At 37.3% G+C, this 12,719-nt stretch overlaps 1 protein-coding gene across 1 annotated transcript; it reads right to left on the bottom strand.

The window, feature by feature from the left end:
- Positions 1-1,699: 1,699 nt before the first annotated feature.
- On the bottom strand, positions 1,700-12,528 carry GTPBP10 (GTP-binding protein 10 (putative)). Its single transcript, XM_009576727.1, has 9 exons — positions 12,326-12,528; positions 12,141-12,232; positions 11,554-11,698; positions 8,832-8,905; positions 7,788-7,840; positions 4,436-4,543; positions 3,851-3,928; positions 2,828-2,951; positions 1,700-2,063 (listed from the first exon to the last, which is right to left on the bottom strand). The coding sequence occupies exons 1-9, from the start codon at positions 12,463-12,465 to the stop codon at positions 1,843-1,845; spliced, it is 1,035 nt and encodes a 344-aa protein (XP_009575022.1). The 5' UTR covers positions 12,466-12,528; the 3' UTR covers positions 1,700-1,842.
- Positions 12,529-12,719: the final 191 nt, after the last annotated feature.

The raw sequence follows: 12,719 nt of genomic DNA, 5'->3' as shown, positions 1-12,719 counted from the left end.
GGCATCGAACAAAACTTAACTCTTTGGAATCCCGCCTGAGCTGTTGCTGGGTCTCGGGAGCAATTGATTCGCAGGCCCTGAAGGAGCCGCACAGCCACCTGCTCTCTGCGGAGCTCACCTCAGGGGGATCCGTTTCCCCACGCTTCGCGTTGCTGCTTCCAGCTGAACCCAGCACATGCCCTGCAGCACCCGGACTCAGCATCAGGTGCTGCCGGGGCCCGGCTGCTCACTGGGGACAGCTGGCCAAACTGGTTGGGGATATCCCAGGCCATATCACGTCAGCAATAAAACCTGGGGGGTTGGTCTTCCCAAAGTGGCTGGTCAGCAGGAGAGCGGTTGGTTGGGTATCGGTCTGGTGGTGGTAGGTGGCAAGTGATTGCTTTTGCACCTTTTTTTTCTCCTTTTCCCTTCTTCTTTCCTTCACCTATTAAACCTTAACCCACAGGTTACCTTGTGTTTTTTCATTGGATTCTCCCCTGAGTGGTGAGTGAGCGGCTCTGCCAGCTTGAGTTAACCCCACAAGAAGCGCAAAGGCCAGTACTCGTCCTGCAAGCTACAGCTCTTAAGACTGGCTCAGTGTTGCGCTTACTCATTATCCATTCATCGCTGAAGCTCATACAACTCTTCATACACAGCTGAAATAAAGCCAAGCTGGCTCTTGTTTCAAACTTTTTTCCCCCTCATTTATGTGTAAGATTAAGACCAGTGTTCAAGTCTGACAAAAAAAAGTTAGTTTCGACTATGAAATAAATGGAGTATCAAAAATTGTTGACAGCCCATACTTAGCTTTGGTGAAAATATGTTAGTCCCAAACACAATAAAATCAGGAAAATCAGAATGAGAACCAATACTAATGACAAAAGAATTGTATCATGAGAAATCATATCTTTCTTCCCACTGACTGCTTTAACAAAATTTAGAGAAGCAGGGTTTGATGAGTATACTTGCAAGACAAAACAAGACCAAGTTGAGAGGCCTTTGATGTATTCAGTCTTATTTTGCTTTGCAATCAACTTAATAGCTTTGAAGTAGAAAACACCCTGTACAATAAAGGGCTTCTAATTTTTTTAAAAAAGTAAAATGTAAGTGTGCCTGCTTGTAATACAAAAATTGGAACATTAACTGTTCCCAAAAATGTATAGCTCTGTTGAAAAGCAGTCATCATTTTCTCCACCAAAAAGTAATATATACCCACAACTCCATAAAAGGAGGGAATCCCAAATTAAGTCTGGGAACTTGGAATCAGGATTTATATGATCAAGAGGACTGCAGTAGGCACCAGCAGGTGTGAAAAAAACCCCAACATCAGCCTTGCTTTTTCGTGCTCCTACAAGTCACTTCCTTGTGGCCATTTATTTGTGTTTTCCTTTAAATCTTTAAAAACAACAAAAATGCCACAATCCAATGCCTGTCAAAGTCACAGAACTGGTTCACCTTAGAAGCACTAGACCCATCAGAAATTTCCCTGGGTACTTCTAATGTCCACGGCAAATGATGTAGCGTGGTTGAACTCGCTCCTTTGCTACCTCTGCGGGTTATATTCCTTCTATTCATCCCAATTGGCAAAAAATATTCCAGGGATCATCGGTTGATAAGCAGTGCTTTGAGCTGCACATACTTTGGTCTTTACTCTGTTCAGTCAGCAGCCAACGTAAATCAGAAAAACCTGTTCTTTTCCCCACTGTGCTCTACCCAAGTGCCAAAAGAAATTGAGACAATGGGCGGGAGCAGAGAACTGGGCAGTGGTGGCAGAGGGAACAAAAATTAAATGGAAGGTCTGCATAGCAATGGGTTCATGTACGTACTAAAAATATTAAAATGCATTGGATCCAGCCAAGAATGCTAGCTTCTATTCATTTGTTCCTCTTCTGAAGTTTGTAAAAGTAGTAGTTTCTTTTTCCGATATTCTTCATTCTCCTGCTCTGCTTCCTCATCTATTGATTTTCTTATACGTGCTTTTAGTTCCTCAATTCCTTCTCCAGTATATGTAGATATAGGAATTACATCTTTGAATTCAAGTGTATTTGCAGGAATCATTTCTTCCTGTAGTAAGGGTAAGAAGTCTGAAAAGTCATATTGAAAGGGTTAGTACAAGCCCCAAATAATGTATCAGTACAAAGCCCATAAAATCCCATTAAATTTAGAAAATAAACTTTAATAAATTACAGTAAGAAGCATAACTGCAATTAATATAGAAGTACTATTTGCTTAATTGATCTTTAAAAAAACAGCTAAAGTCTCAGAAGACAAGCACTAACATAGCAGTTATACTGTACTTACACCCTCATGAGAAGATTCTATACCCTTCCTTTAAGATCCGTACAAAGAAATCCCAAGTTGTAGAACATGGGAGATGAATGGTTTTAAGCCTCCTTCGTTCTTATACACTCCAGGAAAGAGGAAGAAATTTACCCAATGTAATAGCTGAAGTAAAACCCTACATAGGCTTGTCTAGAATTTTCATGTGGTTTGGCCACAATTACATGATAAATTGTATGTACATCAGTGTCTGTAAGGGGACCTTCAACAGAGCTTACTGTTATCTGAAATACCTAGACTGGAAATTTACTCTCCCATACCATAGTTGTGAAAGATCTTCTAGGATATCTCTATTTTATTAAAATACCTCCCCAACAGTGAAACCAGCACTACAAATGCATATAAGCAGATCTCTAAATGCACAAGGTGGTTTTAAAACATATGTTCAAATAATAAATTTAATATCTGACTTCAGTTTCAAACAACTCCTTGCCAACTCCATCAGAGTTACCCCTGATGAAATCTTATTACTACTTTTGTGGAAAGTAATTGTTGAAAGTTAATTTACCTTGAGGATTCTGTAGTTGTTTCATAAGTTCATTCAAGTTATCCTTTGCACAAGGCAAATCCATTTTATTAATAGCAAGAAGTGCGGGCTTTGTTAGAAGTTCCTCTTTGTACTGCTCCAGTTCCTTAAAAGACAAGTAAATTTGCCTTAAGAAGTATTTGTAGTTTAACAAGTGCTACTTCAATTTTACATCTCCTCTCTCATTTAATTGCCTAAATAGTCTTTCATGCCTAGGCAGCTGTGAGATTTACTCAGGTGCCCAAGGTTGATGTATTAAAGCAGTCTGACAGAAGAAATTAATTTTCAGTGATTCACTGATTTTTTGCTCAAACACAGGTATTTCAGGTAAACAGGCCGGCTGATTCTGAAACAGTCTCCTATAAAAAGAATGACAGTTTTGTTTTTGGTTTTCTGATATCCACAAACATGAAATCAATTTCAGAAAAGGTTCAGATCTATAAAACATATAATCGCAACCATGAATAAGCTAAAAATAAACAGCAATAGCTGAAATTCAGAAGATTATTCATCTTAAGTCATATAGCTCGAGAGCGAACAGCTGCTAAACTTGAAATTACTTAAAATGTATTATTCTAATCAGAAGCACTGATAAGAGATGTAAACACTGAATGTCTGCAAAGCTGGGGCCTGTCTCATCTCCATTAGGCTATGCAGTAAGGGCATCAAGGCAGGGATTTAACTATGCCCAGGTATTTCTACTTCCTAAAATGCTACCAGACTGGGGAACTGAAAATGATGGGTCTTTTCACCTTTACTTGACTGTAAGAAATATGCTGCACAGATTAATGAAGGAACGGTTGTGCCCGACATAAAATAGAGCAGTTTTACCTGGACAGTTAAAAATAAAGATTTCATCATTTCGGAGAATCCTAAGCTTGTTAACTGCCCTTATATTATAAATCCCAAAGACACACTAACATTTGAAAGTTCTTGATCAAAATTGAGCCTCTTTCTTGGCTCAACACATAACTACAACTGTTAATTAGGAAGATGAGAACTTACTTTTGTTAGAAGCAATATAGTTTCAAAGGCTGTTCTGAACTGAGTCTTAATAGACAGCTGAAACCCAGAAATATCAACCTGAAACAGTTACAGAAAAACAAGCTTTGCGGTATTAAATTATGTGACAGTATCAAGGTAATCTCCATCAACTACTTTGCAGTAAAACGTCCACGTATATGCCCTCATTCCTGGGCAAATAACAGAGGGCAACTATACACCAAAGAAACACCATAGACACTGGAAGCAGAAACTGGTTGGTTCCTGATACAGTGTTTCTCAAAGGTCTGATTTTTAAACCTCTTTTTTAAGGGGATCTTACAGAAAAAAAGAAAGGAAAAAAAATCACCCCATGCTTTAATTATGCTCTAAATTAATTGGCAAATTTTAATGATAAATTCTGTTTAAGGATTTAATTTATCATCAGTTGTTTCAGCGTTCCATTCTGAAAAGTGGTACAGCTATATTTATCATAAAATATGCAAATTACAAATGATTTCCTAAATTCCAACTACACTGCAATTAAGACGCATTTTATTTACTGCACTGCCTTTCATTTCAATAAGCTGTAAATTTTATTTAACTTACAACTAAGAGAAGCTGTTTGGTTCTTTCTACATGTTTGAGAAATTTGTGGCCCATCCCTTTGTTTGCATGTGCACCTTCAATCAGTCCTGGGAGATCAGCTACTGAAATCTAGGAAAACAAAAGTTTCAAACAAAAGATTTCCAACACGCAGAAATGGTGATTTTAAACTATCAACACCTATTATCATTTTATGTAAACAAAAGGACCCAGACAAAGGAATGTCAGGAATATCTATTTTGAGAGACTCTTTTTACAACTATGTGTATTCCTTGGAATTGTGCGGGGGATCAGTTCTCCAGCAGTATGCATTGGCTGTTTTGATATATTTAGAATCTATCATCAGAAGCAGATTTAAACAAAATGCTACTATTACACAGACATTGTACTCCTCATGTTCCCTCATCTATTTATTTATAGCTGTCTGCAAAGTAGAAAATAGAGGGTAATAATACCTCGGCAGAGGTCTTGCAAAATTTACCTGAGAATAAAACAGACTCTGAAAGGAAAGAAGATTAAGTTATCATGGTTGTGTAGAATTCAAACTGTCACTGGAAAAGAAAATAAAGTTCCTTGTGGCTACAGAGGATCATTGTTCCAAATGCAAACCCACTTAACATTGTTCCCCTGAGCATGAAAAGCTCCAAGAATTTGTCTTCTGCTTTTCAACTGAAATGAGATTTTGATTAGTGTATCAGCTTTCAATGAGAGCCCAACAAAGACTGCCACAACGGACAGGGATCTTGTAATTTTCTCTGCTGGTTGAGAGGGCTGTACACAGTTGTAAAGGAGAGCTGAGACAAACCGAAAAAGAGCAGAATACTAAAATCCCCAAATATATACTCGTTAACTCACAGAAAGCTAAGACAGATAGCGAAGCAAAGAAGAGCAGAAGTAAGGTCTTCAAATCTATCTAATACCCATTTAGACAGCAACTGGATTAAATTAAACAACGCCCAAAGCCAGCACACAAACAAATTTCCAGTGTACTACCTATTGCAGAAGGGGGCTTTCTGCTATGAGTGAGTTACACTCCCACTCATGTGTCACATTAACTTTTAACCATTACGCATTTCCTAAATATTTGAAGCCTTGCTTCAGAATTTTCCATCTACAGAGACATGAGATACAGTTCGATGAACCACAGACTTGTAACTAGAAACAGGGAGAGAATAACTGAAACAGGGAGAGAATAACTAGAGAGTTAGAACAGAAACATCAACTTCCTGGTGTGATGTGTTTGAGTGCTGTGGTACCATCATCACCTTTTTCCCCCCACCTTTAGTTCTCTTCCAAAGACTGTTTTTTACGGAGCTCATAAAGAAACTCACACTCTCTCAAAACAGCACTTGGTTCAGATATTCTGGTAGAAAATGTAAATGCTTCTGCTAGTTTCCATGATCTGGTACAAAGACCTGAACCCAGAATCATACACAGATCCTCTACTTTTGTCTCTTCTCTTTTCCAAGTAGTAATGACAGATGGCACCAGATAACTTGCATGTATTTTTTTCTTTATAACGTACTAAGATAAAATAAGCAAATTGCTACGTATTTCCTTAAAAACATCAATGTTCTGTAGGAAAAAAGAAAAAGATAATGAGCCAGTCTCCCTTGAGCGATACAGGACAGTCACCTCAATTATTGCTCTTAAGTGCTTACATTGTTTTGTTTTCAGCAGTTGCAATACCGAGAGCTGAAGTACTTCCTCTTACTCACATATGTTCCCTATGATCACAATCACTAGTTCCTTTGATTTTAGAAAAGAGATATTTTGTCCATATAGTTCCTATATAGCACCCAACACTGTGATACAAAATCCATGAACTGCAGAAACAGCCAACAATAAGGATCATTAGCTATGACGTGAAACAGACTGCAGAAAAGAAAGCCAGGAGTGCAAGTAGTTCTCCTGCTGGAGAAAGATACACCAGTAAGAACAAGAGGTCCTGATTCATGGCAAGTAGTTAGTTTTTTTTAGAAGGCTATAAACAATCCTGTTATTTGCAGCACAGCTTTCTAGGATAAGTTACCCTAAACCAGCAGATGAAACAAATATACAAAAAATTTCGCTTAGTTATGTGCACTTCTACTGGGAACCTGACAAACTAGACTTACTTCCTTTAATACACAGTTTTGTTAAAGGTTGTTAAATGAATGTTTTCAAGCATCAGCTACTGAATCCCCCTAAGATTATTGCTTCTGAAAGTGAAAAGAGGAGTTTTCTGTCTTTTCACATCTGAGAGGTATGCTTTTCTGGTTAAATCACATGAAACCCTTTTATCTTGGAAGTGATGAGCCCAGTACTGCATGTATCATACACTTCAAAAACAAAATAAAAGCACATCAAAGAAGATTCAAGCTTGAGGAATCAAAATGTTTGCTGTAACCTTACATGAACTTGGGGTCCAAAATCTGTTAGTAAGAGTCTCATTTAGCGTTGGTTTTCCCCCCAGTGGATACAGTAGAAAGGATTCCAGGCACCACACAATTATCTGGCAACCTTACCTGAAGAAGCTGGGTGGAATTGGGTTCACAAAAATTAAGGTGGTAGGGCAGTAGCTCCACCAGTCTTCCAGAGCTACAGCCTACCACAAAAGGAACTGGACCCAGGTACCTCACCTCTCACACAGTAGTGCACTATCCTGGCTGTTCAGGCAATCACTATCACTTCATACTATTTTAGTTTTTTATTACAAAACAAACAAACAAACCAACCAAAACACAAAAACCAAACCACTAAAGGAAGTTAGAGCAGCCAACCTAGAAAGCCAGAACAGTAAGTTATGGTAACTGGGTTGTATTAACTGAATTCCCTGTCATTCACTCCGCAGATCTGCAGCTATTGGACAAATATGCCACTGTTTAAAATCCATTCTGAAAATGATTCATTCATTCCAGAGTTCTCTGTATGGCCAACTTGCAGAAAATTTGCCTCCTCTAAATAAAAATAACAGACTAGTCTCTGAAACAACGATTTTTTAAAGTCCTAAACTTAACAAGAGTATACTAGGACACAGCAATCTCAATTCCATACACAAGCTCACAACTCTTCAGATTATAAAGCAGGATTAGAACCACAGAAAGGAAAAAAGGGAAAATGAGAAGCCATTTATTAAAGTGACTTGAAATCAGCTCAACGTCGTATTACTGCATCTGGCTATAAAGCTCTCTTATTAATTCATAAAAATTCATAAAAATTAATTCACAACTCTCATTAAGTCCATGTAATTGCATTTAGATACACACATGAAAAAACCTACAAGTTTCCTTTTTCTTTCTGAAATCATGTAAGCAACATAACTGATCATTATATACAACTTTAACAAACAACCAGAATGAACTTTCATACCAACCTGCTTATAATCTGCATACATGATCTTTCCTAGTTCAGGCTGTATTGTTGTAACTATGACAAGGGAAAAAAAAGAGGAGGGGAAAGAAAGCAAAACGATTTTTAACATTTTAAAAAATGTTAATGTTACAAAACATTTAAATGTTGCAGGACTTTCTCTCTTCATATTCAAATGAAACAAATGTTCAGTAGCAGAAAAAAATAAGGCAAATGGGATGTTAAGAATTACTGGAAAAGAAATAAAGAAAAAGCAAAACAAGAGAGAACAAAATTAGACCACTCAAAAAAACAGTGGTTCACCAAATCTTGGCACTGTCTGCAATTCTGTTCCCAAAAGGCAATAGAGGAGCTAGAGAAGTCTCAGACGCAAAAATGATTATCCAGACTACAGAATAGCTTCCAAATAGGGAAAAACAACAAACGGCAAAGTGAGATAGGACTCTTCCAACTGAGGAAAAATATAAAAAATGTTGTAGAGAATCAGGAGTGGCATACGAAGGTCAGTAGGAATTATCAGCACTTGTACTCTTGCTTTTTAATTAAAGAATGATCAGACAACTAATCCCAATTTACTGATAGAAAAATAACAAAAATTTTCTGCCCATTTTTCAGTGGACAGATTCAAAACCAAAATCTTACTTTGTTGCAAGAACAGGTGGTAGTTACTTCCAATGCATACAAGATGTTTATGCAAAGGAACTTAATGGTGCATATTCAGTAGACTGAGGATATTACACACCACAGAGAGTCTCAGATGCAATAAAATGGGCTGAGGCTAAAATAAATGTTAAATAGACCCTGAATCAACAGGTTGAAGCACTACAACGGTGTACACATGAAAAACTGAGGTGGTTAAAGAAACTGGACACTGAAACAGCAAGTCTCTCTTCGAAGTGTTTCTTATAATTAAAAATCTGTGTAACGTATTTAGCAGGCAACATAGTTATCCCCTATTCTTTATTACAAACCTCCAAACCAAGTCAGAGAAAAGACTTCTTGCTCTCATGAAATATTACTGCTCTAAAAGATAAGAGTATGAACTTACATGCATAATTTGCAATCTCAGGTTTGGCATGAGAAATCTTGCTTAACAAGGATGATTTTCCCGCATTTGGAAACCTAGAAGGAAAGTCAGAATTTATACACTGAGTAAACACATATGTGATTCCTGTAGATTTTATTACCAAATACACTGTATTACCCTAGTCAAACACAATGCTATCAACTAATTTTTGCAGACACATTTACTCAGACTTCAAAAAAAAAACCAAACCGCAAAAAACCCCATGAAAACCCAGATCATTATGATTTTTTTTAATCAAATCTGAATAATTTTTCTAAATCCAACAATGCTTCCCAAGGATGCCGGCAGGAGAGGTATGTAAATACACAAGTAATAGATTTAAGGGAAATCTTTCAAAGTCATTCAGATGGAAATACAGCATAAGCATCCAGGTCTACTTGAATTCAGTCTTCACATGCTATAGCTGATTTTGTAAATTACGTTTACATTCTAAACACCTGTCATGCAAATGCATCTTATCGGTTGGATTTACAGTCTTTCCATATAGAAATCATGGTTAATGAAATTCTACAATTTAAGTACCAATGATATCTATGCCACAGTTCAGCTAACGTAGCAAAGCATATGTAAACTCTGTAAGTACATCTGTATGGGGGAGAGGTGGGACGAGCGAGAGAGACTTTGTGTGTATAGATACACACATGTACAGTTTGTATGTTTTTAAGGCCACAAAGTTGTATGAGGGATCCTGAAATTGGGACTAAATTGCTTTGTTACCAAGTAAACCAAAAAGAATACCAGTGAAACCCTAGGAGCTGGCCTGTGCAGACCTGATGGTTGTAACCTTTTCCCTTTACAAGGGAAAGCTATACCTGCACACCACAACAAAAACATTCCGTAAGAGACACGGTAGCTTTTAAAAAAGCTTCTTCACAGAATACATCTGCCCACTGAAATGGAAACCTAAGTTAAAACTGAAATTATAACACATGCTTATTTTAAAGATTAATCTGAGCTGTGAAAGACACAATAGCCTTGGATCCACATCAAACTTGAAGCTAATGCTGACACCAGAGCATAGGCTATAGTCCTTATTCATAGCACCTGCTCCACATGGGAGACCACACAAGGCTTGTGTTCCCGTCAAATTTACAGACAGTTATTCAGCACATTTCAGTGAAACAGTGATCAAAGAACACTGTGTCTACAGGCAACTGAATGTTGGTCACAAGACACAAAGGCACATGTCGCACAGAAAACCATATACTCTCCACTTGAATACATGCAGAATCATGACCTGTTAACAGGGTCAATTAATAAGAACACGAGCCAATGGAAAAGATGACCAGTATTACATTAAGGGGCTTTATAAACGGGTTGTATACAGGACTTTCTTAAAAAAGAAAGAGACATAATGACTCTTGTTATAACAGGAAAACCATTGAGGGTAGTTTTAATGCACGCCGATGTTGAAAGGTGCCTTAAAGACATTCTGGTAGGTTACTCTGGTCATCTCCTCAAGTGAGTATTTTATTTCCACTGAGGTACAATATGCTCTTTGAAGTTTAAATTGCAATCTACACTACACATCACAGCCTGTACCCAAACCTGATGGAGCTTTCTCAAACCTATATGTTTTTTAGCTGATCTAATAGCAAATCACTTGCAAATCTACTGAAGTAAAAATAACAAACACAAAGAGATCAAAGTAAAACCACAAACTATCAGAGGCTGATTCATACTCTCAACAAGAAAACAATATGCTCCTCTAATTAATTGATAATGAATCTTTTCATCTATTTTAAAGGGAAACTGTCAGAATTACACGCCAAAATGCAAGATTAAAGAAGCACTGGTGTCATAAAACCCCTATATTTTGACACACTCTAAAACAAGAAAAAATTCTCTATCATGTAATTACTGAAGACCACTTGAAAATTATACAACTTTAGATAAATCTGATATTAACAGAATTATTTCTAATAAGCAAAAAGAGAACAATGTAGGTAGAAAACCATGCTGTCTTCAAGTTTCCATTCTTTAATGGTATATACCAGTTAGACTATTTCCACCTCAAACCACTCATCATTTTATGTTTCCTATGGTTTTTATTAATAAAAACCATGGGGCGGGGCGGGAGGGTAGCAGATGCTGAGCAGACCAATACTTTTACAATTGTAGTTTGTTGAAAGCTTTCACCAAATAAAAATGTATTTATCTGTATTGTTATAAAGCAGGAACATTGAAATGCAAGTCCTCTAGTTTGTAATTACTTCCTTCCAAATGTTCCAAGCTGTTTATTTGGGAGAGTAGGCTTCATAGCCTTTGAAACTCTCTTTAAAACTATTACTGAAAGGATCCACTTGTGCCAGTACCATAAAGCCGAAGATGCAATATGGATAGTGTTCTTGGCTCTGTTTTGTACCTCCTACTTACTTCATAAATATTAGCTAACACTATTTTGATAATCACTGTAACTGCTAAATTCAATTATATTAATAATTATGTATTACCCCGATTGATGAAGCCCTTCACCCACAAAAGCATAACCAATACTTTCCAAATTTTAAAATTGATTTTAATAGGTTTAAATGCTATCTGATTTTTGCAAACTGCAAGTAATTTAAGTGGCAATGCAAATGTACGGTAACGCTCATCCTCCAAACTCTCAAATTTGTTTGAAATCCCATTTGAAGTTTACTACTTTGTTTTCTAATATAAGTTCTCAAACTACAGTACTTACCCAACTAAGCCAACATCTGCTATAAGTTTCAAATCAAGACGAACAATTCGCCTCTGACCTTTGCAAGGCATGAAGTTTGTGGCCAAAGAGCCTCCAAGACCTCCGCGAGCTGCTAGGAATCTCTCTCCTGCTGCATTAAGCTCTCCTGAAAATAAATTCACTAGTGAAAAAGCACAATCCCCTGCAGTAGCTCAGTTGTGATTTTCCACTTAAATGTATCTTCAATGAAGAGATAATTTTCTGTATGCTTCCTTGCAAGAACTGTGCACTCAGGGTCATGGTATTCTTCCTTCTTTGGAAACAAAGTATGGCTTCCAGCCTTTAACACTTGTTTGCAAGGGCAATTTTCTTTCTGGTGCATATAGTAATACAAATTAACTACTACTAATTTCTGGTAGGGGTCCTTGCTTTTCCAACAATTTCTACAGTGTATTTTTTGTAAACTCTTTATCCAAACAAAGGAAAACACACACATATTTTGGGAGATGTGTAACTTTAAAACACCCTAGCGCTAGAAGTCTGCTAGATGCTATCAATAAATATGACAGTATCTACTAGAGACATTAAAAAAAAGCAAAAGTTCTTACCAATCTGCTTGCCATCATCACAAAGAACTGAAATTCCCAGAGGCACATGAACTTCACAATCTTTTCCTTTTTCACCTTTTAGTGCTTTAACACTGGGAAAAATTAAACGAGGATTAGTAACTTAAGCTGAGATTTTGCTTTCTAGAAAAGATGTATAAAATCACTTTCATCAAACAAGCTCTTACCTGCTGTTGGCTCCTGTTCCAGCTACAAATCGCTTCTGGGGGTATCTGTCCTTAATGCTCTTTAAGGTAGTTCTTTCTTGGGCAATGAACCAGACATCACCACCTTTTCCTCCTTCCCCACCTAGACGAGGATAACCCATTCCACCAGTTCCTCCTCTCACATAGACCCGTAAATCGTCTACGAAGTTGCCATACTAACAAAACAACAGTTTCATATCAATATTACGTTGTTTATATTTCGTTTTGTAGAAATGTGAGTAAAACTGCTTGGAGAGAACTCTTCTCTGACGGGAATAATTAAAGTTCAGAAAACAGACATGCAACCCTCCAAAGTATTTTTTAGTGAGAGAAACGTTTGACGCTTCTTCCCCGGCTGCGGTACCTCACGGCCCGC

Source organism: Fulmarus glacialis, unplaced genomic scaffold (genome assembly GCF_000690835.1).
Source record: "Fulmarus glacialis isolate BGI_N327 unplaced genomic scaffold, ASM69083v1 scaffold26564, whole genome shotgun sequence".
Lineage (NCBI taxonomy): Eukaryota > Metazoa > Chordata > Aves > Procellariiformes > Procellariidae > Fulmarus > Fulmarus glacialis.
Note: the sequence above shows the minus strand (reverse complement) of the source record. Positions and strands in the feature narration are given on the sequence as shown.